This window comes from Trematomus bernacchii, unplaced genomic scaffold (assembly GCF_902827165.1).
Source record: "Trematomus bernacchii unplaced genomic scaffold, fTreBer1.1, whole genome shotgun sequence".
Lineage (NCBI taxonomy): Eukaryota > Metazoa > Chordata > Actinopteri > Perciformes > Nototheniidae > Trematomus > Trematomus bernacchii.
In genome coordinates, this window is record NW_022987739.1 from 7,455,938 (window position 1) to 7,483,382 (window position 27,445).

The following is a 27,445-nucleotide window of genomic DNA, read 5'->3' on the forward strand; positions in this document are numbered from 1 at the left end:
ACAATTCAATCTGCATTTTTTATTTTGACCATTAGATGGAGTGCTCTACCTTATGTGCCATGCTCAGTAAGGCAGTAGTCTTCTGTGACCCTGAACTGAACTAAATGGGTGATAATTGAAACACATGTACAAGACAGCTTACAACAACGACTTCATTAACTTCTCGATCAGATTTGTGTCCGTTTTTAACTTACCAGGCGTGAAAAAGAACAGAAGGTACTGTCTCATTAGTCTTTCTTGAAAAAACTGAAACTGCCCTGCTGAAAAACAAAGCAATAATTAAGTAATTAAATCCAGATTTTTGGTGTCACCCAACAAAATGTCCCAATATTGTAAAATACGATCTTATTACTGAACACAAATCAACTTCAAATGTGTAAATAGTTTAACATTAATTAAATAAATAATAAAAGACATTATGTTAGTGTGAGTTGAAATAAAGCCCATGTCTAGTAAACATGGTTAATTTGAAAATGCTTATTTTTACAATACATTTTTTCCATAAGCTGTTTTGACCCAAACACAAATTGCATTTATACATTTCAAATAACAGTCTTTTATTATTTTATCTCCCAAAAGTCCTTGTAACATTTCCATTATTCCTGGCCGCCCTGGATTTTCAACCCTTTGTGTGATCCTTTCTTTCTGTTTATTATCCTAATGGATATGATGGCTATGTGAGATATAATTTTCTCCCCATTCACATGCAAATCCCACCTCAATTCACACAAATACTTTGCTTTTCTTTATCTCTTTCATTCCCTGGAAAACATTTTTTTTTAGCTTACCTTTCTTTCCCCTGAACAGACACCACTGGCTTTTTCACTTATGTAGCTTCTTACTGCATATAACAACCAATGCAGTTACTGTAATTTATTCCACTCTATTGTTATGCACATGAATGGTCATCTCTGAAGTGCTATAGATTTTGACTCTGACCTTTGTCTTGCATCCCAAGCGTACTTCACATAAATTGTAAAAACATACTCGATACATTGAATTGATTTATTTAGGTTTCCCAAAAAAAATACTTCCAATGCTCTATACAAGGAGGCAGAAACGCCTTGAAATCTAACAGTTTCTTCTACATGATGTGACCAACTCAACTTTATCCTAGCGGTTGTATAATACAGTTTTTTACAAGGCAAAGCACATCAGGAGAAACAGCATCCACATCAACCTTATGTTTTCTGACTGGTAGTGGTTTGGTGAGTGAACGACATGATGAGGTCACTGGTGGTGTAGTATATATACAGATATACATTTAGAGTCAAGACACTGAACATTTAAAAGAAAACAGATAAAACCATGAACCCCTGTGCATCCGCAACGTTCTGCTTTGCTAAAAGTCCATTATGAGCAGAAACAAACTGGGCTCACTCTAAATACAAATCCTACATTTCAACGCATTGTCAAACAACTTTACATTTCATCACTTTTAAATATGGATTATTGACATTTTGATGCACAATCTTACCAGCATGAAGTAGATTAAGGCCACACAGTTAAAGTACACTGATTGCATATTGTTTGTAGTTATTATTCCATTTAAAAAAAAGATTAATGCTGCTCTGTATAAAGTTCACTGTATGGTTAATTTCGGCATGAAGTGTCCATTAGTAAATGTCTGGCAGCTGGCTGTATTTCCTGTCCCAGTATCCAGCACAAAAGAGCCAGTCCTGGGAGTTATTGTGGGGGTTTTGCCCCTGCTGAAACCACCTGAAAACCAACAGAGATACATCAGCATTCAGTTTGAGCTCCATTAAACTAAACACTTCCAACTGACACCAACCAGAGAATCATAACTCAAACAAATCAGGGAAATTGAGGAAGGAAGGGCAGGCATGCTTCATCACAAGGTTATGGGTAATTTGCATGGAAGTTGTCCGTTTATGTTGTTTGTTTTGGACTAAAATGAATGTTTTATTGTTTTATCTTTGAAGTATAGAAGCAGTGAGAGACATGATTTGGGAGAAAGGACTCCTTTGGTGTTGGAGTATTTTAAATAAAGCTTTCATGCTGTTGGAAGGGAGAGCAGATTAATAAAATGTCACTGATATTCTCTCATATTGCAGTGGAAAGCAGGACACAGTTATGTAGATTAGATTCAAATTCAGATATAAGAGGCATTTTGAAACTCTGAGGCGGCAAGCTCGCATGATCATATCACATCTCAGACACATTTCAGGCACATCACACACACAGCGGAAGCTCTAACCTTGGGCCCAGGGCAGGAATCCTTAACGTCAGAGAGAGATGCAACAGAATAACAAGTCAGATGAAGATAAAATGAAGATTTAGCCAAAGCATTTCAAAGCACCAGAAAGAGTACAGAAAAGGATAATGAAATTGCAGCACTTAAAACAGAGGCTGTATGTCCACAATGAAAAGTCCGTATAAAGTAAATACAAATGGAAACAACGCTGGCACAAATAAACACAGCACAATCTAAGCTTACAATGTTCACACAAACATAGTTTCACATAGTTTTGGAGTTAAATGTGTAGTCTTATCGTAATACATTAAAACAGAACTAAATTAATCTTAATGATCAACAGTTAAATGTTCATTAAACAAAATAGAGTCAATAGCATTGCAACATTTATATGAAAAAAAAGGTAATCAGCGTCAGGATAAGTGTGTTTCTCAAAACGTTTCCTTTAAAGACAGAAACGTCTTGTGGAGTTAATACAAAATATGAATTCCACTTTATTTAAGCAGATTGAACAGAGGACAATCCAGATGGATTCTTTATTCATATTAAATACTGTATCAATTATTGCCATTTTATGCACCGGATGAAGGCCTGGAATAGGTTTTTCTTTTCATGAAAAATTACTACAATGAGATTAATGTCACTTTGAAAACTTCCTGCGTACATTAGCTGACTACTTAAGGGAGAGGAACACTTTGAGTTGTGAAGCTGCATCATCACACTCACCTCGTCTTCCACTCTTCATCAGATTTGGAGCGGTTTTTGCGAGCGGCTCGCTGTTTGTCCTCCAGCCTTTTCTTCTCCTCACTGGCTAGGTCTATTGGGATAACAACATTGTAAAGTTTCAGATTAAAAGGGAGAGTATATTTATTGTATCTACAGTACCATTGTGATACCACTAATAATTACCAATGTCACCGTTCTCCATGGCTCTGATGTCTGGCCTCAGCCTGCAGTCGGTCTGGGGGATCAGTCCCTCCATCTCCTTGTGCAGCTCGTTCAGTTGCATTGCAAAGGAAGTGAAGCTGTACATCTGCAGATGAAGACCAATTTGGTATATTGGAACATTTCAAACACTAAAACACATGCCTATTTTGAGACTGCGCTCTAATTAAAGCTCATAGTGTTAATTCATCGGTGAGACCTCGACAGAGTTGGCCGGCCTGGGTGCGATTCTCCACAGCAGCTGGCTGCCAGGGATCATCTCCACGGTGTCTGCAGCTGGAGAGGGAACCTCTTCCTGATCCTCACTGCAACCCTGCACCACACCACAAGTGACAAACCCATATCATGCTGCACTGCGAGGTCTACATATTAATCATGCTCTCTGAAAGATGTAATATTACAGTGTTTATTGATAGAAAAAACTTAATTATGGAGTTTAGCAAAGAGCTCATGATATCCTCAATCTATCTGTCTTGTAAAAACCTGATATTTTCTATCAAACTGCATTGTTCCCATGATGAATAACAATGTTAGACTGATGTGAATCCCTGCTGTTCGGAAGGAAGCAGCTCGTACCGCTTTGCTGCTTTTTTTCTCCCCTGCTTTCTTGTCGTTTTTCTTATGTGCTTCGAAGGCGGCAGGGTCCACAACATAGAGGCACTCTGTCCACTTCCCATAAAGAGCACACAGCTTCTTTTTGCTGCAAAACAAAAACACACACATCAAACCCTCACGCCCACACACACTGAAAGATAATGATGTTAGTCGGCATGAATCCTTGTGTTCCTGAATATCTCAAGGTTGCACTTTTTGGTCGTGTCATTTGCTCTGTTGTGTTAGAAGCCGCATGTCCCCCTTTTTTTATGAACCATCTGTTCTTCTTTGATTTGTTCCTTTGAATTCTATCTGCCTCAATGACATGCAGGCTTCAGAGTTTATGCCTGTGCACCTTTTTTTTGCCTTGGACCCTCAATTGCCAGTTTTCATGGTAATTGATTGTTGCATTTGTTGATTGATAATTAGCATGATTGTTTGATTTTGTAATGGGCTCGTTTAACGTTGATATTTTCAGGAGAATGACCCCAGCTAATCAACCTTACTTTGTAGGTCCTGATTTACAATTGAAGCGTATTTAAACAGCTTTAAAACCCTTATCGAGTCATTGTTCTTTTATAATATGGGAGCATAAAGAAATATGTTTTGGAGGGCATCAGCCAGATCTGTAAGTTGCAATATGTACAAATAAATAAATCAAAGTTTATCTATAAAGCCCAATATCACACATTTTGTATTAGTCTCAGGGGGCTTTACACTTTGTACAGAATACGACACAAAAGTATTTATGCAGATGAATGAGTCAGTGTGTCCACTATTTTTCTCATCATTAGAAACAACAACAAAAGACATTTGAATGGAGACTATTCATTACCTAAATAAATGTTCTGAACATCATGTGTCAGCCGTACCTTTTATCCAGAATATATCCTTCAACCTTGTGCAGTTCTTTGCCAAAAAGGCCACATGGTTTGAAATTCAGGCAGCACCTTTCACCAGTTCTAGATGAAAGAAAGGAGAAAAACAACATGACCCTCTCACTCTCTTCAGGCTGAGTCATACAAAGCTTCCTCATCTGCTCTGCGTATTTTCCTTCTTTTTGGTCAAACTTCCTCAAAATGTTTATATCAACCCTCTGAACTTGTTCTGTTTGAAAGATATGCGCTCTACTTACTGATTTTTGACTTTCTTTTTCCTCCTACCTGTGATTGATCACCTCCACATTTCCATACTGCTCGATCCACAGCTGGCCCACTATGATGTTGTGAACACAACATGTGGGGTTTGTCCATGTGTAGGCTTCATTGTACCTGGAGAAAAAAGTCTGACTTAAAGGGGATCTATGACTATTTATACATCAGAGACTGTTTACAGGTGTTGGGGTTACAGGGAGTACAGCTGCATATGTGGAAAAAAACTTTTGTTTTATAGATTGTTGTGCTTCAAAGGGTACCGTGTGAAGTCTCACTAAGTGATGTCACTTGAGCGATCGTGGTGAAGAATATTTTTCTCATCTCTGCTGCAGGCTCTAGGCTTCAGGCTCATTAGCAGCTACTAACATTACTACGATTACAAAGATTACATGTCTCAGATCTAAGACTAAATTGTCTGTGTTAAAGTTGCATTGTGGGTAATTTAGCTGCTGGGTTTTGAGTAATATACAAAAACGCTATAGGGGTGCTTTCATGATTGGAAAGAGTATATTTAATATGAATTAACAAGGTCAACATGTACAAGCCTATATAAAACCCATAAAGAAGAGTATTATAAGATTTACAACCTTTTTTTTTAATGTTATCACAGTTGTTATTAATCAGATGTTTTTGGTTTTTAAAGAAGAGCGATAATTGGCTTACTTGGGCAGCTCCAGCGTGATGACACCTTTGGGCTCTGCTTCCACACTCTTCCCCCAGAACTTGAGTTTGGGGTAGATGGATCCATGAAACACAAAGTCTTGCTTCAGGCCCTCAGCGTGGAAGGCGCTGACTGGAGGATGGTGGCTCACCTGCTCCGAAATGAGCCTGAAGCCCAGATCATCCCTGGAACCACAGGGAAGCATCAAAGTGAGAAGAGGATTTTACTACAGTAAACACATTTAAGATGTCTGTATTTGGTAAATAGTAACAAGTTCCCTTTAATCTCACTTACCTTACAAGCTCATAGGTTTCTCCCAGCAGGGGGTTGAAGGGTTTACCTGTCCGCTCCCACTGGGAGGCGACAGCAGACACTGCAAACGCAGCCACACACTGCCAAAAACACATTCACACACTCAAGATTATACACACTGAACTCAAGGGTACTCCCAATTTAAATAACGCTGCATTTAAGATAATTTTAGCAGATTGCACAAATGTCCAGGAAGTCACAGGAGGTTTTACCTTCATCCTCTCTACAGAGTCGGGCACGGTGTTTGCCTGGTGGATCAGGTAAGTGTGCTCCATGTACTCCGTCAGACGCTGCAGGAAGCTGAGTGGTTCGTTGAAAATCACTGGCATGGTAATTTTGGACAGTTCCTAAAATAGACATGAAGAGGTATAACCACATTCTTCATAAGATAAAAATAGACATATAATGCCATATATATATATATAATGGAAAGTAACTCTCAATAACAAAATAAACACAAGCTTAAATGTGAGGGACAAGTAGCTCAAAGCTAAATATTTACGCTTGGCACATTTATTGTTTTAAGTGTTCATTAATGTGCAATGTCCCTACCAAATAAATGATTAAAATAAATAAAAAATAAATGCATTATATAGGGTGGAAAATAGAACCTACAATGATCTTAATAAAATTAAAAAAGTAAAAATGAAATACAAAGAATGCAATAAATCAAGACAAACAAAGTGCAAAAAAGGGTTTTAGGTCTGTATAAAAAAAGCTAGTGAAAGGCTGAGAGATACTGTATATTTGTGTCTTCTTTTAAAATATTTATCAAGCTTCCCTATTATCTATAGTATGTTCCATTGCTTTAGGACGTTATTAACAAAGGCTGCATGAATGATTTCCTTTCGGATGTCTCTGTGAAGATTAACAATAGAGTTTTTCCGTAACCTACTAATGTCTTTGTATAAATGCAATAAAATCAACTCTAAAAGTTACAAAAAGTTCAGAGCAGCTAAAACTCGAGTAATGAGCGGTCTTTTAGGCTTTTGTTAAAAGCTGAGCTGCAGAGTTTTGAACAGGGTTCTTACACCTTTTCCAAAGTCAAATTCAAGCACTTTTCAAGCATTTTCAAGGTGCATTTTCAAGCTTTTCAAGCATCTTACAGCTGTTGTAAATTACATATTTATATACACATACTTATACTCAAATGATTATTTCCCTACCTCACATTAAATCAGATGTTCTTTATGCTATAAACAACCAAATGTGTGTTTCATAATAGCATTCTACATGAGGATGAAAAATTAAAAATGTTAGAAAAGAAAACTAAGTTTAATATTTCAAAATGTGTCACCTATCTGTACGTAGACTGGGCATCCCATATAACCTGGCTGAGCCAATATAAAACAATCAGCCAAATAACTTTTCAATATATTATTGATTACTATTTTTGAGGTACTTTTAGGTTGGCAGTAAACACAAGTCAGAGGTAAATGGTGTACTTTGACTCCACTACATGTATTTAATACCTTTAGTTACTTTACAGATGTGGATGAATGATGTGAAATATAATCAAGTGTTAAATCAGACTTTAGTTCCACCTGGAGTAAATTCACAAGCTACTCTGTAGTATACAAAGTCATTCAAACTAGCTGCAACTTTACCAGCTTTGATAACACTTTCATGATCAATCATTATAAAACATATCATATACAATTATTAGGGATGCTCCGATCGCCAATTTTGGAGCCGATCGCCGGAATCAGTATCGGCCGATACCGCTCTCTTTTCCTCTCTCCCCCTCTCTCTTTCTCCTGACAGCCCGTCAGTATCTCCTGCAGCTCACTGATCCAGTAATAAGCGACCCGACAGTGAAGAATAAATATATTTATAACTAGTTTAGCTTGTTCCAGAGGTAGATAAAATAGCTAAGTGTGTTAGGTCTAACTCTTAATGTGTGTTCTGCTCCGCTCACCGGTCCGTCACACCGGGTGGAGCTGCAGGATTTCTGCTTCACACAGACGTTGCATACCGCTATTTTATTGTCATTTTCGGACACTTAAAATACTGCCAGACTAGTGAAGCCATTTTGGCGAGCTTGTTTTGCCGCGCACAGAGAAAAGTGTCATGTATTTTACATGCAACGTTAGCCTAATCTAAAATGCTCTACTACCGCGTACCTTTCGTGTGGTGTGTCGCTCGTCAGCGCAGACTCTCGCATCGTTATTGTTGCACACTTTGCAGGAGGCTACTCTTGGGCTTCGCTTGACCCTCGTCTTAGCCATGGCTTGTATTTGTCTTCTGCTAGCCAACGCTCGTTGAAACGGCAACCTCCTGGCATACTGTCATCTATCACTCTCATCAGAATGCCCAGGTCACACACGTAACAAAAACACTTGCCGGTCACGCACATTGCGCGGGAAGGCCGGAGCGGAGCTGTTTTATGTAAAAGCGAAGCAATTAAGCGCGCTCCGACTTCTTTATTTTCTTTTAATCTAAAAAGCGAGGTAAAGCATTTACAATTTCAAGCACTTTATCCCAAATTCAAGCACCATTCCCAAAATTCAAGCACTTTTCAAACCTTGAAAACACCTCGTACAATTTCAAGCATTTTCAAGCATTTCCAGCACCCGTACTGCCTGTTTGAATGAGCTCAAGTCTCTCAGTGTCTTTTTGAAGTGGAAGTAAAGGACCAGGTTTCTTTACGGAGAGAAAAAAGAAATTCCCTTCACACAGCAACTCTTTGAAAGTGTTGAAAAGGCCCAGGAGTATATTGATCTTTAAAAATGCTGTAGTAGTTTATCTACCTCATTTGTACAGTATACCAAGGTGAATGTGGCCTACAAATACATTTAGTCTTTGAACAGATAAGAAGTTAGTCGATAAAACATTATATTGTGTCACATTTTGTTCATTGTGTTTTTATGATTAATCATTTTTTTAAAACAGTCACATTTGACCGCAAACAAAAACGCATAAACATGCCCTTTCAGCACGATAAGAGGGTTATTAAGAATAATAGGTTTATGACATTCCATATAAGGATTATGGTGCTTGAACTCTTTCATGGTCTAATCTGGGAGTAAAGAGAAATACAAAGTTATACCTAACCTGGTTCTCACATTTCAGCCAAAAAAGTGAATGCAAGCATAGCAACATCAATCATAGTGCTTAAACGTTCATGTTTAGCAGGTCAATTGTTTTAAATGTTCACTATATAATCTTGAAATTGCTGAATTTTTGGGCAAATTTGAGGCAGCAGGAACAATCTAGAAGTTACGGAGCAACACTATTGGAGTCTTTTTTTCTCCACCTGATGAATTTAAGTCCAATAATCACTATTTAAGTTCTGCTTTTGGTCTCCTCCTGAGGGAAATATGCAGCTTTTTAACAGTGCAATGCTCCACTGTGTTCACTACTATTGTATCACTAGTCTTTAACTCGGTGTTCTACAGTTTTGAGTTTGGCAGGTTGTGCAACAGTGGGTTTATAAAGAAAAAATAGCTAGCATTCTCACCATTCCAATGCAGTTCCTCAGGATACTCCAAATACTGAAGTCATTTCTCGAAAACATCGGTGCAGGTAAACTAGTCCTAGAATAGACACACAAAAATTAGCACACAGTTGTATTACTTTTATAAGGTTGATCAATGAATTGACCTTGTGCTTGCACTTTAAAAATAGACACTTTTCATTAGAGTAAATGTACCAGACACATAATAGCTGCAAGCGTCATATCTTATTCAAATGAATACAGTCCACATAAGCCTGCAATGTATTGTGTGTCAAACTGGAACAAAGCCCAGAGGGACAATCAACACGGGTATCAATGGTCGTAAACAGCCCTCCAAATCATCCGTCAGCAGGAGAGACACAGCAGATCATCCAGGTCAGACCATCTTCAACTGGTTCACACAATTAAAGCACATAAGCCATGTAGAAATATAACAAAAAGGGATAATGCTGTTGGAATCCATCCACATATTGTAAATTGTTGGCCTACTGTTGAGCTGCCTTGAGGGATTAGCCAACATGGGATCACACAGCAGACGGATAATTGCATTACACTGTGTGACCTTATCAATTTTTAACAGCTCCAACACACAGAGCTCCGTTCTTTCAGTACAACTCTTTCTTTTTCCTTCACCAGGGCGGCTCCTAAATTATTCACACGACGAAGTGAAAAGACCCGAGGAATATTATATATATATATATTATATAATATTACAGGAAGAAATACAGTATCTGTTATGAGTGGACATGCTCTTTTTGAAGTTGGTTCCTTTTGATGAGAGGTGGATAAAAGAGCATTTAAGAAACCGTGGGATCATACCGCACCGCTGACCTGTGCTTTGTGATCCCGTTGGGTTGAGTCTCGTCCTTGTCGCCATGGTGATCCTCCTGCAACATGCTGCTGGGGCTGCTGCAAGGGCTGCTCGATAACATAACAGAGCCTTCGTCCTCCTCCTCGTCGACCTCAAAGGAGCGGCTGGCCGTCTCAAAACCGCTCAGGGAGATCTCCGACTCAGAGTCTACCACGGAGACAATTCATCCACTGTTAGTATTGGTAGTAAAGGAAGTGGGTAAATTAACTGTTAAAGGACATAAAATCAAATTGTGTCATATGAGGGATATAATAACACATATTGTTAGTAAGTATGGATATCTTTTACAGTCTGATAATAAAGCCACACAGCATGATAGCTATTAAACCTAAACAGATCAGTCAGGCCGATCATTTAGCAGATGATCCATAAAAATAAACTGTATTTAGCAGTACACCAGGGTTGTGTGTCTGGTGTGTGCAGGTGACTTGTAGTTCTCCACTTCTTCCCTGCCTGCAGCAGTGCTCTCCTGAAGTTTTACTGTAATCTTTGTATCTGGGTCATCCACGCCAGAAACTTTTCTTGGAGCATTCTTATGAATTTCAGTGGTTGTGCAATCAGTATCCTAGACAAATAAATGGCAAAAACTTGCAAAAAGCCAAAGATTTGTATGAGATGAAACAGGGCTTACACTGTTCGTCTACCAGAGAGCAGAGACAAGTGAATTATTTAAAGTAGGTAATCACCTTCATCGAGCCTCTTAAAAACTGCAACAAGCACATCTAAGGGAATGTCTTTATTTGTATGTTTACATGGTAGCAGATATACTGTATCAGATTTGTAGTCAAGTCATTTTGTTTTTATGCATAAATGCAACATGACTTGACTTTATATCTATATTGGCATCTATATGGTGTGTAGTATCTGTGGTTATATAAATAAGCAATTTGGTAAGACATTTTAAACCTTTTTAAAAAGTGGACATTTTCTCACTTCTACTTTGAATTTATTCCTTATTAATGCATCTATTATCATAACATACATATCCTTTTTTTCATAGTTCTTTTTTATTTAATTGATTGTGGACTGTCATATAAATTAGCTAAATAATCTATTAATTATTATTCACAAAATAATCATTCACAATCATGCTCTTAGTCTACAACATTAAATGCACATCTCCCATGCAGAAAAGCCTTCACACAACAATAGAATCAAATTAAATAACTGTTAAAGATTAAGTTTTAATATATATCTAAAAATAAGAACAAACTTCTGTAACATCTTCTGTTTCGTAGCCATTTATAAAACAAAACAATCCTCAGGTCAGTTTGAAATGTAACTACACCATGCAGGTTTCTCACACACCAAAATCACTCAATCAGGTGAAAAGGCTTCAAGTTATTTCAACACAACCAGGCAAAACTTGCGCTTACGTCACGCTCGAGGAGACCAAATACCGCCAGGAAAAAAGTATTCCAGTGTCCTATAGGTGAATGACAGAGCAGCGAGTGTGAGCGGGAGCTTGTCACAGAATCTCCTGCATCTCCTGAGCGTGTTTGATAACTTGTCAACTCACCAGACAAGGCGTCGTGGAACTCATCCTCGCTGATGGCACTCCGCGGTGAAGATCCCTTGACGACGGATTGCTCAAGTTCGTGGTGCTCAGTGGCGAGAGTCTGCAGCGCTTCAGAGAGGATCTTATTCTTCTCCACCTCCTGCTCCAATTTCACACTGCGCACCTGAGCTCCCCACACACAAACACAAACACACACACCAACAAAAAGAGAGAATTTAATCACTCGTAGGAATATTCTATGCTTTTTATGGCTATTAACATTTCATTCTGACTCATTGTGAATGTGTGTAACTACTGTATGAAACCAGATGTGATGCAAATAAACAGCCCGTTGACTGAGTGATCCTCCCCTCTGCACCATGCTGTCATTATCAGACCAACAGCGAGAGACGGAGATGGAGCTGAGAGGGACGGGCCGTGTTTATCTGTAATGGAGGACAGCTGCCTTGATGCCGCCTTCTCAAATGGCCTGCCGGAGAACACGATTCCCGTGAAGGAGAGGGGCTCAAATGACAGGTAATGGACTCAGATATAAACCATCGGCCAACCTCCCTTTTACACAACACATTAGTCTTGATTATGTGGATATGTGCTTTTTTTTCCAGCTGCACCTTTCTGAAAAGAGCCTCTCACTGATTATGTGTAAATATTAAAGGGTAGAGTACACAAAAGAGGCAGGGTTTTACTTTGGACTGCAAAAGAAACAAATGGTGAAATGTTTGAAATGGTGTTTCAAGAAGGTAACCATGGCCAGAAAAGTCAGAGTGATGTTGGGAGAAAGTGATGGAAGACAAGGATCACTGGACATAATTGTAATAAACTGAACTTTCAAGAGGACATTTCTGCTGCTTGACACCTACTCAGGTGCTGCACAGTGCAAACCAGCGCTGCAGGTGGTGCAAGATATTCTGTATATTTCCTCCACAGACCCCGCCGTTTCATTCATGCTGCAAACCATCATGTGTATACGACATATACAGTGCAAGATTGAGTTCTTTATAGAGACCAGGCCTATTCATGGTGAGATCCTGTGAGCCTTTTATCGTGCGCTCTGCCGCTGCACATCGCGGTTCAAAAGGCTGCACAGCTGAGAGCTGCCGGCCCGGCCCAGGTGTAAACCCTGAAAGCGCCGGACTGGCTGTTAAACTGAGAACATTCAAATGTTTTTTGGCAGCCTCTGTGACAACCGGTCCCTTCTAAAGATCCCAGAGATATCAAACTATCTGTTTTGTGAGATGAAGCTGTGTTAGTCAGCATGAGTTTGAGGAGAAAAAAAGGATGGAAAAAAGATAGTAACTGATACTGAATTCTAACGCTTTAAAAATGCAGGCTTTGGTAATTAACAATTCAGTCCATGTCTTTGCTGTTTTATGACAGAAAAAGCTGAATGGAGTGTATCCAAAAAAAGACTGAAACTGTGAATTATCATGTGAAGGTGAACACCCCTTGATTTACATCATCAACAACTCAAGGGTGCATTCATTACTGCATTCAAACACATCAAAGGCAGGAGCACTACTACATATCTGTATGAGCCATCAGTGGGGTGCACACTGTGACTAATTATCACTCTGGTGTGACGTTAAGGAAGAACTCTGCTTCAATTAACCAAAACTGGGATTGGCCATTAGTCATAGTCATCTATTGATTGTACATTTTGGCAAACTCCATTTTGTGTTTCAGCCTACCAAATTGAGATATTAAACCAGATTATGATTAAAATCAGACAAGGCCTCTTGATTTTAATTAAGTGCTATATATTCAGCTGCAGCATACTGATTTTCTTGAAGTAATTCTAAATGAATCATCCCATCATATAAACTAACTTCAAACACTGTTTTTTATTACATTTCTACACCATATTTTTGACATATGCGAACCTTCCAGTCTTAAAATCAAAACTGTATACACTTGTTTACATAAAATAACTTGCACATTTTTCTGCTTGGAATTTTGTGGTCAGTGTAATAAAATCCTGCAAGTTCATCATTGTTTGACTTCATGTTTACATACATTCCTAATGCGAATTAATGTAAAGCTTTAGGCGTTGTGCACACGGGAACGTTGTGCGTTTAATTAACACAGCTATTTTTGATAGTTGATCGTTACAGATGGCTACTGGCCATGCTACAGCAGTGAGCAGCAGAGGTGGGGAGAGGTGGGGCTATCATTATTTTTTCAGGAAATATTCGTATAGAAGCGATTACACGGACTCGTTTGACCCCCTAGAGAGTTTCGTTTGCAAATCTATCCACCTTGGGACCCGTTATCGTTTGTGGGGTCAGTTTCTATCGGCCTCGTATAAATAATAGGGCTATACGCACGCGAAACTATGCAGATACAAGCCGTTTTGTCCTCGTGTAAACGGCGCCTTAATTACTTACAGAATCCAGTTGAACTATCTACTTTGAGCTTTAATTGTATAAGCTACACTAAACCTCAGGATGCAAGAGCCTCATAAACTAGCATCCAGAAATAGTCTTATTATGTTAACCATCATGTAAACACTGTGTTTCGTCAAGTGTTACATAAATAAAGTTTTATGACAGAATTGATGTACTGGGTTGGCGCTTGTTGTGAGCTATAATCTGTGCAATCTATTCTTCTCTCTTGCTGAGATGTAATCTATCCACTGAATCCTTCCATTATAATCAAATCCATTGAAATCACACACAAAGAAAACCCATCTGACAGCCTTAAATCACTGCACTCCACTGAGCTGCTTTTATAAGGAGGTGTGAATAGTGCTGCCGCTTTCTTATGTAATATGTTTTGTTTGACATTTTATTCAGAAAAAAACCATCACCTTATATCTGAAGGTCACATACATGAGGATTCTCTTAATTACAGTATTTATAGTCTGCAAAGGGGGGGTCCTTAAATAACAACAAAAGTAAAGTACATCTTATCTTAAAAAATCCACCAAGTAAGTTACATTTTGAGTAGAGTAAAGATCTCTTTCACCTCTGATTTATTCAGCTTAAAGGGGCCCTATGCTAATTTCAAGGTCTAATATTTGTATTTTGTGCCTCTACTGTGACGTGTTTACATGCTTTAATGTCCAAAAAGCTCTTTATTTTTCTCATACTGCCTGTGCTGCAGCACCTCTTTTCACCCTATGTCTGAAACCAGAGCCAGGCCTGCTCTGATTGGTTAGCTGGCCCGCTCTTTTGTGATTGTTCAACCACTAAGAGATGTCCCTCCCCTAAGCCTATCACGAACAATGTGTTGGAGCGCTAGCAAATAGAAGCGTGCAGGGGCGTCGCCTGGACCTGAAAACATTCGGGGCTTAGCCCACAGTGGCGGCGGCACTACAGTGGCATTTTTTACTGCAACACTCCCCACACGCACACACACAGTACACCCGCGACTGTTACAATGAAGGCTCGATAATCAGCTCACATATAGGCAGGGGTAAAGTGGTATTTTTTATGAGTGGGGGGCTCACCTCCTCTAGGGGGTCCGGGGGGATGCTCCCCCGGGAAGATTTTTTTTTAAATATTGAAGTTAAATGCATCAATCTGGTGCACTTTGAGAGCAAAATGAAGAGATCTATGGATACCTCTCTCAACACCCATATGAAGCAGAACTGTAAACAGATGTACTTTTTCTTTATGGATATTTTACTAATCACTCCCCTTTTAAACTCTATTCTTGTTTTACTGCCATATAGTATTTCATAACTGTTTTTCCTTTATTGTCTTTTTTTTTTTCGAACTATAATGATCATATGAAGGTGTGCCGCGGAAATAATCTTTTGAATAATTTGTGACCAAACCGTTTGAGACCCACTGAGATAACTTAGACTAAAGTTATGTATCTAAACACTCAGAGAGTCCTTTAGCTCACCTGAGTCTCTCAGTCTGAGAGGAGAGGACTCTCCTCCAGCTTCTTGTGGAACAAACAGCTCCTTATGTCCGTTAGTGCAGCTAGCTAACCAGATGCTAACAACACGGTCCATGCTGACGGTCCCTCCCTCCCCCTCTCTATCACACTAAATGCGCTATTGCCACACACACACACAGAGCCGAGCTTGAATGACACAAGCACACGTTTATTTCCATGCAACTCTCTGATTGGTCTGGTGTCATGCCTCTGTTGCATTCACTGAACACGGGAAATTACAGTGCTGCCGTCCTCTCTTGTGTCATGATGAGGTTCACGTAAAGCACGGTTAATGTATTATATTATTGAGGGAGAATTGTCCGGGGCTACAGAAAAAACATTCGGGGCTAAAGCCCCGGATGCCCAGGCCAGGCGACGCCACTGGAAGCGTGAGAGTTACATAGTGATGTCATTATGTGGCTGAAGTAAACAAAGGACTATAATCAAGACGATTCTGGCGTGGCGCGGGGGAGAGTGAGTCAGAGAAACTCCCTCTGGAGGGAACTTTGGGATTTAGCCTTTACAGACCATTTACATGCACAAAAACCTATATAACACTACAATGGAAAACCATTAACCTGTTAAGCCCTGAGCCTGTTTTTCAGGTCTCAGGCTCGAAAATGACATTCCCAGAACAAATGACAATATCTTCCCTTCTAAAAGGGTTAAATTAATCATCTTTTTTCTCAAAGTAATGATAAACCTGTGAGTTGGATGTAGAAAAGTCAGAATCAATATAGATGTTTTTTATTTTAAAGAAAATTCAGATTTTACATAGTAAAAAACTGTAAATTATAGTGTCCGTCCAAAAATTCTTTTTTACTTATAGTGAAAACCACCCTTGGATAATGGGTTAGTAGACTAAAAGTTTTAGGAATCCAAAGTACAACATATAATAAGTACCCTGTATCAAGATTGATGCAAAACAAGTGACATTTGACCTTTTTAGAGAGATTTAGCAAAAAGAAACCACTTCTGGGGTCATTTGGGTGGATTTTCCATATCTCTGGCTTCCCTTGCTCGATTTTGATGGTTGACACCTCTTTCTGACCGTTAGAGCCAATAGAATCGAAGGGGGAGTCCCCCACACACACTCATTGTGAAGAGAAAAGGTGGGGGCTTCGCGCATGTAATTTTCCATCAGAGTGAACCTATCTCTAGCTTTGACATTTGGAAACGGAAAATCAGTTTTAATGGTTATGGATTATCAGAAATCATTTCAAAGGGACACAGACACATTGGATTAACCTATGGATTAACTTGAGCAGCGTTTTTATCGTTTTAATGCCATTGAAGACCACTTTGGAGAGACTACAGAGCCAAGGTAAAAATGTTAGCATTTTTAGCTACCTAGCGTCACCTGTTTTGATGTCCGTTTTTGCTTATAATGTCGCAAATACGTATGATTCAGTGTTAATGTCGGTGTCAATCGATTCTGTGTCACCTCACGATGTGAAACGATGTGTTGGATGTGGTGAAAAGATAAATAATAAGGTTTTGTGAGTGATTTTCGGTGCAGTAGGGTGTTAGCATTTTTCGCTCTGTGCTCAGTGTTAGCATTGTGGGTTTTCTTTAAAAAAAAAAAAAAAAAAGATCAGTTAGATGAGTTTCTTCCCGTTACATGGATATAAAACATTCATAGTTTTATTAAATGAACATGCCCTCAGACACTGTTTCCTGCAAGATGTTGCAGGACAGAGAGTGAATACCGGTGAATACACATACTTTACAGAGATGCTGTATGAGAAACCAATGTGAGTTTGGAAAATTGCACACTATAAATCTATTTTAGTATACCTCAACAATGGAATTATGATCAGTAGAAATGGCCGTGACATGGGATCTTTAAAATAAAATTATTTTGCTGACAATATACACTGTACAATTAAAAAAACCTGACTAATAGCTGTTAACAGGCATTCAAACAAAGACATGTGTTACTGGGGTAGCTGACTTACCCCTTCCTGTCTGGAGAGGAGGCTGAGACAGACACTCAGACTGGAGCTGGTCTCGCTGGACAACACACAGATGTCTTGTAATTTCTGAGTTACGGCGGGTGGAATCCCTGAGGGGAAAACTGCACCAATGAAGGAGCATTGGCACAACTAATGAGTGGTATTAAAAAGACAAACAGCAGGAGAAGCTCATATGAAGTTCCAGTTTTAAAGTGTTGTCAAGCTCTCAGAACAGCTACAGACAACAAGCACAACGCACCTCAGAAACAGACTCTACAGACTCTTAGTTATTAGGACTTCAGACATTATTCCATCAATACAGTGCATTTCAATCGGCTTGAGGATGCTTGTAATTGTAATCATACGGTTTTCTTTTACACTCCTCCTTCTTCTGTGTTAGATATATAATAATATTTAGAAACAAAACAATAAAATAACAGCGTTTACTTTCTGCCAGACCATCATTCTTCAGCAGGGACAGGAAAGCCTCCACCTCCTTCTCCAGTTTCTTCTGGCTGGCCTCCGCTGCCTGGTTTCATAGAGATGAGACTTCAGATGAACAAAAGCAGCGTGGGGTGGGTGGCTTTCTAGTTCAGCGAACACTCTACGGATAATTATTCTGACATGGTAATTATGGATTGTATTTGTTTAGAGCCACCTGTAGTGAGTTTGTGAGCTCCCCGAGTGACATCACTTCCTCCTCCTCCTCCTCGCCCTCGCTTCCCTGCTCCTGGGAGCAGTAGTGTGTGCTGTACGCCGAGTGCTCCTCCAGTGTGTCTATCCATGCCTGAGAAACAAAAAACACATTTGTATTTTCATGTTCGTCATCAAAATCGAACATGTTGCTGATTTATTTAAAAGGCGTGAACTTTATATTAATAATAATAATAATAATAATAATAATAGCTTGGATTTATATAGCGCCTTTCATGAGACCCAAGGTCGCTTTACAAAGAAGAACAGGAGTAGAAACAAACATAACAAAAACAAAAGGCAGTCAGACAAACAGTCAGACAGACAAAACAACAAATAGATTAGGGGCCAAAGGCCTTAGCAAACTGATGGGACTTGAGGGCCCTTTAAAAGGTGTCAAGCGTGGGGATGTTGCGGATCTCCGGGGTTGGGGGTTGCCACACTGAAGGCTCTGTCCCCGAAGGTTCGCAGGTTGGTGCGGGGGGTGGTAAGCAGGCCAGAGTCTGAAGACCGCAGGTTCCGGTGTGGGGCATGTGGGCGAAGGATGTCCGATAAGTACTGGGGGGCATGGGCATGGAGGGACTTGTAGGTGAGGAGGAGGACTTTGTAGGTTATGCGGGACTTAACCGGCAACCAGTGGAGGTGGATGAGGGTGGGAGTGATGTGCTGCCACGGCTTTGTATGTGTGAGTACCTGAGCAGCACAGTTTTGAACATACTGGAGCCTGTCCAGGATTTTATTGGGGACCCCAAACAGGACACCATTGCAGTACCAAGCAGGAGGTGACGAAAGCATGGACTAGGGTTTCTGCAACTGACTCCGAGAGTGACGGTCGGAGTCTGGCAATGTTCCTTAGATGGAAAAAGGCCGATTTGGTAACAGACTTGATGTGGGAGTGGAAGGAAAGGGTGGAGTCAAGGATGACACCCAGGTTGCGGGCTTCAGGAGATGGGGAGATGGAGCAGCCATCAACCTCAAGGATGAAGTCACCAACCTTCTGGAGCAGCGCCTTGGGTGCCACAACCATGAGCTCTGTTTTCCTGCAGTTGAGTTTGAGATAGTTGGACGACATCCAGATTTGTATGTCGTGCAGGCAGTTGACGAGAGACTGAGGGGGGAGCTGGGAGGATGGAGTGGTGCTGAGATACAGTTGGGTATCATCAGCGTAGCAGTGGAAATTGAGTCCATGATGGCGGATGATCTGGCCGAGGGGGAGCATGTAAATGGTGAACAGGAGTGGGCCAAGCACAGAGCCCTGGGGTACACAGTGATTGACTGGGGCCGGGGGTCAATTTGAGCCATTAATGGTTACAAACGGTTCCCTGTTATGGAGGTAGGATGTGAACCAGGACAGGGCTGTGCCAGTGACACCTAGGAGGTCAGATAGGCGGGTGAGGAGGATGGTGTGGGAGATGGTGTCAAACGCTGCAGAGAGGTCCAAGAGGATGAGGATGCTGAGGCAGCCAGAGCCAGCAGCAATGAGGAGATCGTTGGTGATCTTGATGAGGGCGGTCTCAGTGCTGTGTTGAAGTCTGAAGCCGGATTGGAAGGGCTCATAGAGCTCATGGTTGGACATGTACAGATGGAGTTGGCCGGCGACCAATCTTTACAGAGTTTTACTTAGGAAGGGAAGGTGGGAGATCGGCCGGTGGTTGTGGAGGTCGTCGGGGTCCAGGCCAGGTTTTTTGAGGATGGGGGTGACTGAGGCCATTTTGAAGCTGGTGGGGACTATACCAGGAGCCAGAGAAGCGTTGATGATGACCACCATGTAGGGACAGAGGGTGGGTAGGCAGTCCTTGACCAGGGCTGTGGGCATGGGGTCCAGGGAGCAGGTGGAGGTCTTGGCCGAGCTGACCAGTTTGGCCACTTGGAGAGCATCCACAGGGGAGAAGGAGGAGAGGTTGCAATGGGAGAGGCGCGGCGCTGGGGGTGCGTTGCCAGGTGGCGGAGGTGCAGGTAGGGGGGGAGGGCCAGTCTCCAGGAGCTGCTGATGGATGGCCTCGACTTTCACCTGGAAGAAGTCAAAGAATTTGGAGCACAGATCGGGAGCCCCTGAGGGCTGGGGGGCGTCAGGGGGCCATATAAGCTTTTATCTGTGGCCTGAGTGAGATATTGACATTGAAAGATTTCACTTTTACAATAACAAGACAAACAACAGATATATTTTATCGGTCAAATTAACAGGCACTATGCAGGACTTCTAAATGTACAATATACAAAATCAGGTGGATTGTGAATAAAACTTGTTTTGAGAATTCCTGTTCCGTTTGAATCAAAAGAATCTTAAGGTTTTTAAGTCTTTTCAGCAAAGTCACACGTTTGACATGGGATCAAAGAGATGAACGCTAATTATGTATACGATTTAATCAGTGGCAAAAAACACACCCAATACTTCAAACATAGAAACACTGCAATTTACATCAAATTGTATCAAATGAATCAAAGCATTTGTATGTGTTCAAAATGGTGTCTTTTTTTACTTCAAATGTCTGGTAACTTCTCACCAGCATTTTGGTAACATTAAATTAGGATTGATTTGAATGTGATGCTTCTTAATTAGTATTACTTCAGCTTCTTAGTCACAGCTACAGTGATTAGGCAGCATAGTAAGGGAACAGCATTTAAACTGTTGCTTGCAATGATAGCAGTGCTGAATACACACACAACAAAAATCAGTAATAATTGAGAGGCACACAAAATTGTGTCCTGAAAGAAAAAAGTCCACAGCTCTGGTAAATAAGCCATGTGCTGGATATGAAGAGGAGAGAGTAGACTTTCTAATTTAGTACTGAAAGGCGAGTTTGCCTCATCTGAATTTCAAGTTTTTATTCTGGCACCAGGAGCTGCAACTGAAAGTGTGCATTAGGTTATGGAGATGTCTGCAATCCATTATTCATTAGCGTTTGGGAGAGTGCCAAAAGACAAAACTACACAATGACACAATATTTCATTTCTCAATATTTATGAGTCACCAATTTAAATCAAGTCCCCTCAGCTTTTTTTAACCTTCATGTCTCGAGTCTAACGCTCTGACAGAAGACTTTGATGTTGAAAACAGTGGAAACACAATTTATACGGATAAAAAGAAGGAAAGGAGGATAGTTTGATCCTTCAAATAAATGTCTTAACTACTATTTTAATGTAAGATATTTGAGAACATACAGCTATTTAGCTAGAGGTTTTCAATATTAGACAAAACTAAATGTTGTCACATCAAAGATTTCTACTGACAGATTTAGTCACGATATAATTATGTTTGACAGACTATGCCAAATAAAACATGGATCAATCCTTTACAATTATTGCATTAACTAATACACATGAATAACAATGTTGAAAGCAGCCAGAGCAGGAATTACACTCACTTTTCTTGTTGCCTCTGGGTGGTTTTTGGGTGATACTTTGAAGAGATGCACGCTGTCATCAAAGCATTTGAGAGTAAAAAAGCAGCTGTCTTTGGCTCGGATCTAAAACAGTGAACATCAAAAACATTCCCTTGAGCAAAAGTTATATTCACACAACGTTAAAATGTGTAATTCTTAAATGTTGTCATACCAAACACTGCGCATTTGTGAGGGATTTGCAGCCTTGTCTTCTGACATTATCAGCAGCATCTGACCTTCAAATGAGGAAGAAAGAGGTGAGGTGTTTTCTTGTTCAGGATTACTTTGGTTGAGTGCTGACAGATTATGTAGTAATGATGGTTCAGAAGACAGATTCCTTTTCTGTTTTTTATTTGTTACTTCCAGCAACTTTCTTATCAAAATTGTGCAGCACTTCAATTGATCTGGTGCTGACATATTTTCAAATTGATTCAAGGAGCACAGCCAAATTGAAAGATGCCACCTACTGTTTTGAGTACCAGGATATAACCCCATCTTGAAGGACGACCCAGTACGAGCGCCAGCCAAAAAATCTGGAGCTCTGCAAGGGAAGAATCAGGGCTCTAATTTTCATTGATTTCTATTTTTGTTTTGTCTTTTCTCACTTCAACAGAGGCTGAGAGAGAGCGCAGCACTACACCTTACCTTCCAGAGGAGTCCCTCTTTCTTTTTGACATGCCGGGTCATTCCCTGCAAGGACCACAGATGAAAAACATGACGGGAGTAAAAAAACAAACAAAGGCCAAAACAAAGTGGATGATTGTCAGCTGAGCACTCACTCGATTTACGTTGCTTTCAAGGACCAGCTTCATTGCGATGTCACTAGCCAGGTCAAACACTGTCTGTCCTGGGAGGTGTGGGAGCACGAAACAAGAGGCTTTAGTACAACAGAACACATGTATACAACTGAAGAAAATACTGATTTCATGACATTTAAGGAATAATGACATCTGTTATAAATATCAATTTGGTTTACAGACAAACAGGCCCAGCTTTGGCAGTTTTTTACATTTTGATAATAACGTTAAAGTCAAAGAAATTACCAGTTTTTTTATTTATTATTATAGGTCAAACAAAAATGTCTACTTAATCAGTCAGTTGCTATTCCTGTTTGGGTGAAGGACCTTTTAAAATAAGTGATAATTGTCTTTCACTTAACACCATAGGGAATGTTTTTTAGTAAAAAAATAATTGATGGAAATGTCTTTTTGCTTTTTAATGTGCCTTTTAAGCCCATCGTAGCCACCAGTGTGGTGAATAGATGTGCTCAGAGGAACAAGACACAGAGCAAAGCTGTATTAGGTTTTTGCTGAGAGTATTATCTGCTGGATTACTCGCCAGTTCCTTGTTTCTTTTGATCTTGCCATGTGGGGAATATAGAATGTATCAAGTTGTATCCTTTAAAGACAGGGGGGCTTTTAAGTCTTACCTTTCTTGTTTTTGATGTTGGGGCTTGCTCCACTTTTGAGCAGCTTCAGGGCACACTGCCTCTGGCCCCGATAGGCTGCAGAGTGCAGCGGAGTGTTACCCAGCAGATCTGTGCAATTGATGTCTGGGGTCTTCTTCCTGCTGAGCTGCAGCGAACACACACAACCAAAACAGATGGGTTGTCTGGTGCCAAAAGTCCTGCAGGTCTATTATTTTGCTGAGAACTGAAGCACAACTCTTCTCCCTCTGTGTTCAAGAGCCAAAGGTATAATTAGGATGTTTTGAAGTAAGGTTGTTTGAGGTGTTTATCCACATTCGGTGTATTACCTACAGTACATGGCGGTGGGCATGCAAGTGTAGAGAAACACACAGAGAAGCAAATGTATTTACTGAGGTCGTCAGTGGCAGCAAAAAAACATATTTTGAAACCTGAAAAAAGGCCCATCTAAAAAATCTATATCTGTTTACGATTTATTAAGAATATTGAAAGTCACTTTCTATGTAGGTTATACACTGAGTGTGGATGAGTACCTCATACAAACCCACTTAAAACAAATCCAATCATCCCCTTATGGTTTAAAACTTCCCTGCTATTATCCATTTTGTGAGATCTGCTGGCAAATATCCTTTTTTTCAAATGAGGCTTATATTTTAAGGGAGTAGTCATTTGTATACTTGTCTGGACTTGTGAATATGTGAAGCTGTTTGAGAGTGTATACTGGAGCACTCTCACATGCACGCAGTGAAAACACACCGATGGACTGACATTGACATTCCTATTAGATCTGAATAAATATCGGAACATCATGTTATTCCACAATACTGACTGCAAAAATTGGCATAATTAAGCTGAGGACATTCCACACTAGTATTGCTGTTTAGGACTTTCATTTCCTTTTTGGCTGTACTAGATCAGGTATATTGTACTAACCAGGTGAGTTAAACTTGAAAGCTCTCCTTCTCGTGCAGCTTCCAAAAGCTCCTCTTCCAGTTTCCTCTCCTCCGTTCTCTCCGCCGCTGATATCGATAAAACAATGGGATTTACAAGAAGAAAGGTAGGAGGATTTAAAAATATATACGTTATTTTAACAACTTGTATGAATAGATATTAAGACACTAAACATTGAGATCTATACAAATATGTTTTCAGAAAATCAGATGACAGTGTGTCTCTCTCACCTTCTAACATGCCTCTGATCTCTGCATTTTGAGTGACATCTTTGGGAATCTGTGCTGTCCCATTGATGACAGTAGCGCATGCATCATAGTGGAGCAGCAGCATGACAACCTCCTGATCAATACGTGATTGGTTTATTTATTGATTGATTCGTTGAATGAATGGATGAATAATTGCATGCATGCATCAAACCATACTCATCAATAGAGAATCAAAAACAGTAGAAAGAGGCATTGAGGTACCTTTCTTCCTGTGAAAGCAGCTTTGTGCAGCGGTGTATCTCCCACATTATTCGGCAAGTTAACATCTGCACCTGCCTTCAGAAAGTAAAAAAACACACTTGTTACCCGTGCAAACATTCCAAATCTAAAGCTTTTTTTCAAATTGTATTAAAAAAAACCTACCTTTAATAATTCCTCCACCACATCTTTGTGACCAAAGTAACAGGCCAAGTGAAGAGGCGTCCATCCAAGGTTAGACTTTCTTTTACCTGAAAACAACACATTGTATTACATCAGACATCGTGATTAATAGTGTGTCATAAGGTCTGACTCATGTACCTCTGCAGTTTATGTTGATCTGTGTCTCTTCCTTTATCTTGGACATGAGGAGCCTCTGAATCCCCGCAAGATCTCCGTTCCGGGCGAAACTCAGAAACTGTTCCTCTGGCTCCAGCTCCTCCATGGACCCCTGCAGAGGAAGGAACAGCACAAAGAGATACTCTATATTTCTGAGACTAAATTGTACATACAAATATGCTTTCAGAAGGACACATGCACAGATTCACTGAAAAGAGATCTACTGGCTTTAGAAAGCACTTCTAGCTTATTCTATAGAGGAAACATTTGAATAATTTTGTAAGAAAACAAAAAGATACTACAAAAGTATTACGTAAAAGAAATGCAATACCCTATTCATAAAGTTAAGGGACTTACAAGAAAGATACAAAAAGGGATAACGTCTACAGCTGCAGTTTTAATTGTAAACTCACCTCTTCCAAACACCACACCTCAGTTTTGTAACCCAGGCTTTCGGCTACAATGTGTGTGTGTCTCCAAACCAAAGCGTCAGGTCAGGGAGTATCAGGCACTCTACACTTTGTAAAGTTTGAAGTACTCTCTGTGAAAAGTAAACTGTACTTGATGAGTAAAAGCATTGGAGTGCACTTTTAAAGCGACTCTTCAAACCTCTAAGAGAAGTTGTGATAAGTCGTCATCTCACTTGGTTTAGGGCATGTGAGGACGAAAGTCACAAGAGCCTGTTTTGCCATGCAGTGATTAAAAAGCAAGTGTTACACAATATGGTCATCAGACTAGCTGTACAGGAAGGAAACCTCCCCTTTATACTGTCTAACTCCACATGACCACATTTGCAGTTAAAGATTGGTATGCAGAGACAAAAAACTGAACGCATGCTTTATGTAATGTCATGGAATGTCACGTGGCTATGACAAAGAATAAATGAACCGCATCGTCATCAGAGGATAAAAAAGACGTCTGCAGAGAGAGTTCTCGACTGGCACTCAAACAGGTTTACCTAGGATGGGAAAGCATGTGACACTAACGGTTACTAAGCCTGTCTTTCTACTATACACCTGCAAACACCTGTACACTTTAGTAACAGCATTATTGGAGTATATGCAGAGCTTTAATGTTTAAAATCGCTTATTTATATGAATGTATTATGGTACCTAATCTGATCACTCCTTTGACCTCTTACATTTTTTTTCTAATATTTTAATAAACCAAAAATGTTGAAGCCATTTTTTAAATGAATAAAATGCCTTTTTTATTTGGGTGTTTTGACTATTAGTCTGGTAAAGCAAGCAATTTGAATACATCACCTTGGGCTTATTTTTCCATTTCATGCACCTTTTAATTTGTATTCCATTTACTTTTTATTCCACCACTTGTTAAGAGGCAAAGATCCTTCATTTTGCATTTCATTTATTTGAGAGCTTTACAAGTTAATTTCCAGATGAATAATTACCATTAAAAACACATTACAAGCTTATAACATTGCTTTGCTTTTCCAGATGCCTTCGAGTAAACATACAAATAAATGGACTCATAATAGTTTGGGGACGTAAACGGTAAAACCATTTTTTATAAATCTTTTTTTTTCTAGCTCAAATCAAAACAGTTGTAGGCTAAATGTGTGAATGGAAATATAGCCCGAAGCGATGACAGCTGTAACCAGGTGACATGAAACCAGCTGATGTCTCATTAGAAAAACACAGCTAATAATCAGTATTCGAGGAAGTGATCCTTCACTTACTGTAAGTGTAATTACTAATTACACAGTGTAAACATACTTAATCACAAGAACAAATCATGCAGCATAATTGGTAAATTATGTTATGTTATGTTATGTTCTCAAAGTGGAGAAAGTAGAACACTTGTCCCCTTTGACTGTAATAGTATAATAATACATAATTAGTATTACTCGTGCACATTTTGAGATATTGTTGGTAAAACTGAATTTTCTTTTCTTGTTTGGCAAAAGTACTGGAAATATTGTCACAGTTGTTGTTTTGTGACAACCAACAGAACAACCCTCAAAATGTTATTATAAACTACATTACAATTATTTAAATAACGTATAAGAAAATCTTGGGAAGGTGACATGTTTTCTTTTTAAAAACCTGCTAGATAAATATAGTAGGCTATGTTCAAAACTAAGATACTCCCCTCTGAAATGCAGTGAGGTAGAGGTAGAAAGTGACTTGAAAGAAAGAAGAAAGGAGCTAGGCTACATTTTTGTATTTACATTCCCCCTCAGCAAATGATAAGCAAACAGGAATATCGGTGACACTTACTGCTGTTTGTCTTCCAGTCCTGAAGTGAAATCCTCAGCCCTCACCAGGCCCTCTGTGCAGCTGCATGTGATGCCTTAAGCCCCCCTGAACTGTTTCCTGCTGCTGGCCTGCAGCACACACACACTCTGACACATCACCCTGAACACACTGTCACACACACCTTTCACATGATCGTCTTCCACCGACACGGAGCTGACTGATGGCGAAACAGCTGTCTGTGTCACACATCCACCGCTGCTTTCTGTTTACACTGCCATCAGCTGATCACAGCGGAACTCGCCCAAGGTAATCATTGGTCCCTTTCAAAATAAAAGCACTGCTAGTTATTTCAAACGCTGAATACTTTGTTAAGTGACATTTCAGTGAAATTGTTATTTC

At 39.8% G+C, this 27,445-nt stretch overlaps 1 protein-coding gene across 4 annotated transcripts; it reads right to left on the reverse strand.

The window, feature by feature from the left end:
* Positions 1 to 986: 986 nt before the first annotated feature.
* On the reverse strand, positions 987 to 27,321 carry osbpl1a (oxysterol binding protein-like 1A). 4 transcript variants are annotated; one of them, XM_034147238.1, is made up of 29 exons: positions 27,068 to 27,321; positions 24,810 to 24,939; positions 24,654 to 24,739; positions 24,492 to 24,566; positions 24,252 to 24,363; positions 24,004 to 24,089; positions 23,074 to 23,218; positions 22,424 to 22,491; positions 22,290 to 22,334; positions 22,112 to 22,185; positions 21,817 to 21,880; positions 21,627 to 21,728; positions 18,227 to 18,355; positions 18,016 to 18,097; positions 17,572 to 17,678; positions 11,729 to 11,891; positions 10,170 to 10,356; positions 9,342 to 9,417; positions 6,094 to 6,228; positions 5,864 to 5,961; positions 5,572 to 5,754; positions 4,918 to 5,025; positions 4,627 to 4,716; positions 3,737 to 3,860; positions 3,360 to 3,473; positions 3,125 to 3,248; positions 2,942 to 3,032; positions 2,219 to 2,239; positions 987 to 1,719 (listed from the first exon to the last, which is right to left on the reverse strand). In XM_034147238.1, the coding sequence occupies exons 2-29, from the start codon at positions 24,931 to 24,933 to the stop codon at positions 1,617 to 1,619; spliced, it is 2,916 nt and encodes a 971-aa protein (XP_034003129.1). In that variant the 5' UTR covers positions 24,934 to 24,939; positions 27,068 to 27,321; the 3' UTR covers positions 987 to 1,616. The 4 variants fall into 4 exon arrangements, with proteins under 4 accessions (XP_034003129.1, XP_034003127.1, XP_034003128.1 ...); XM_034147236.1 differs by having other exon boundaries at positions 17,572 to 17,690; XM_034147237.1 differs by lacking the exon at positions 27,068 to 27,321 and adding an exon at positions 25,241 to 25,899 and having other exon boundaries at positions 17,572 to 17,690.
* Between the last annotated feature and the right edge of the window lie 124 nt (positions 27,322 to 27,445).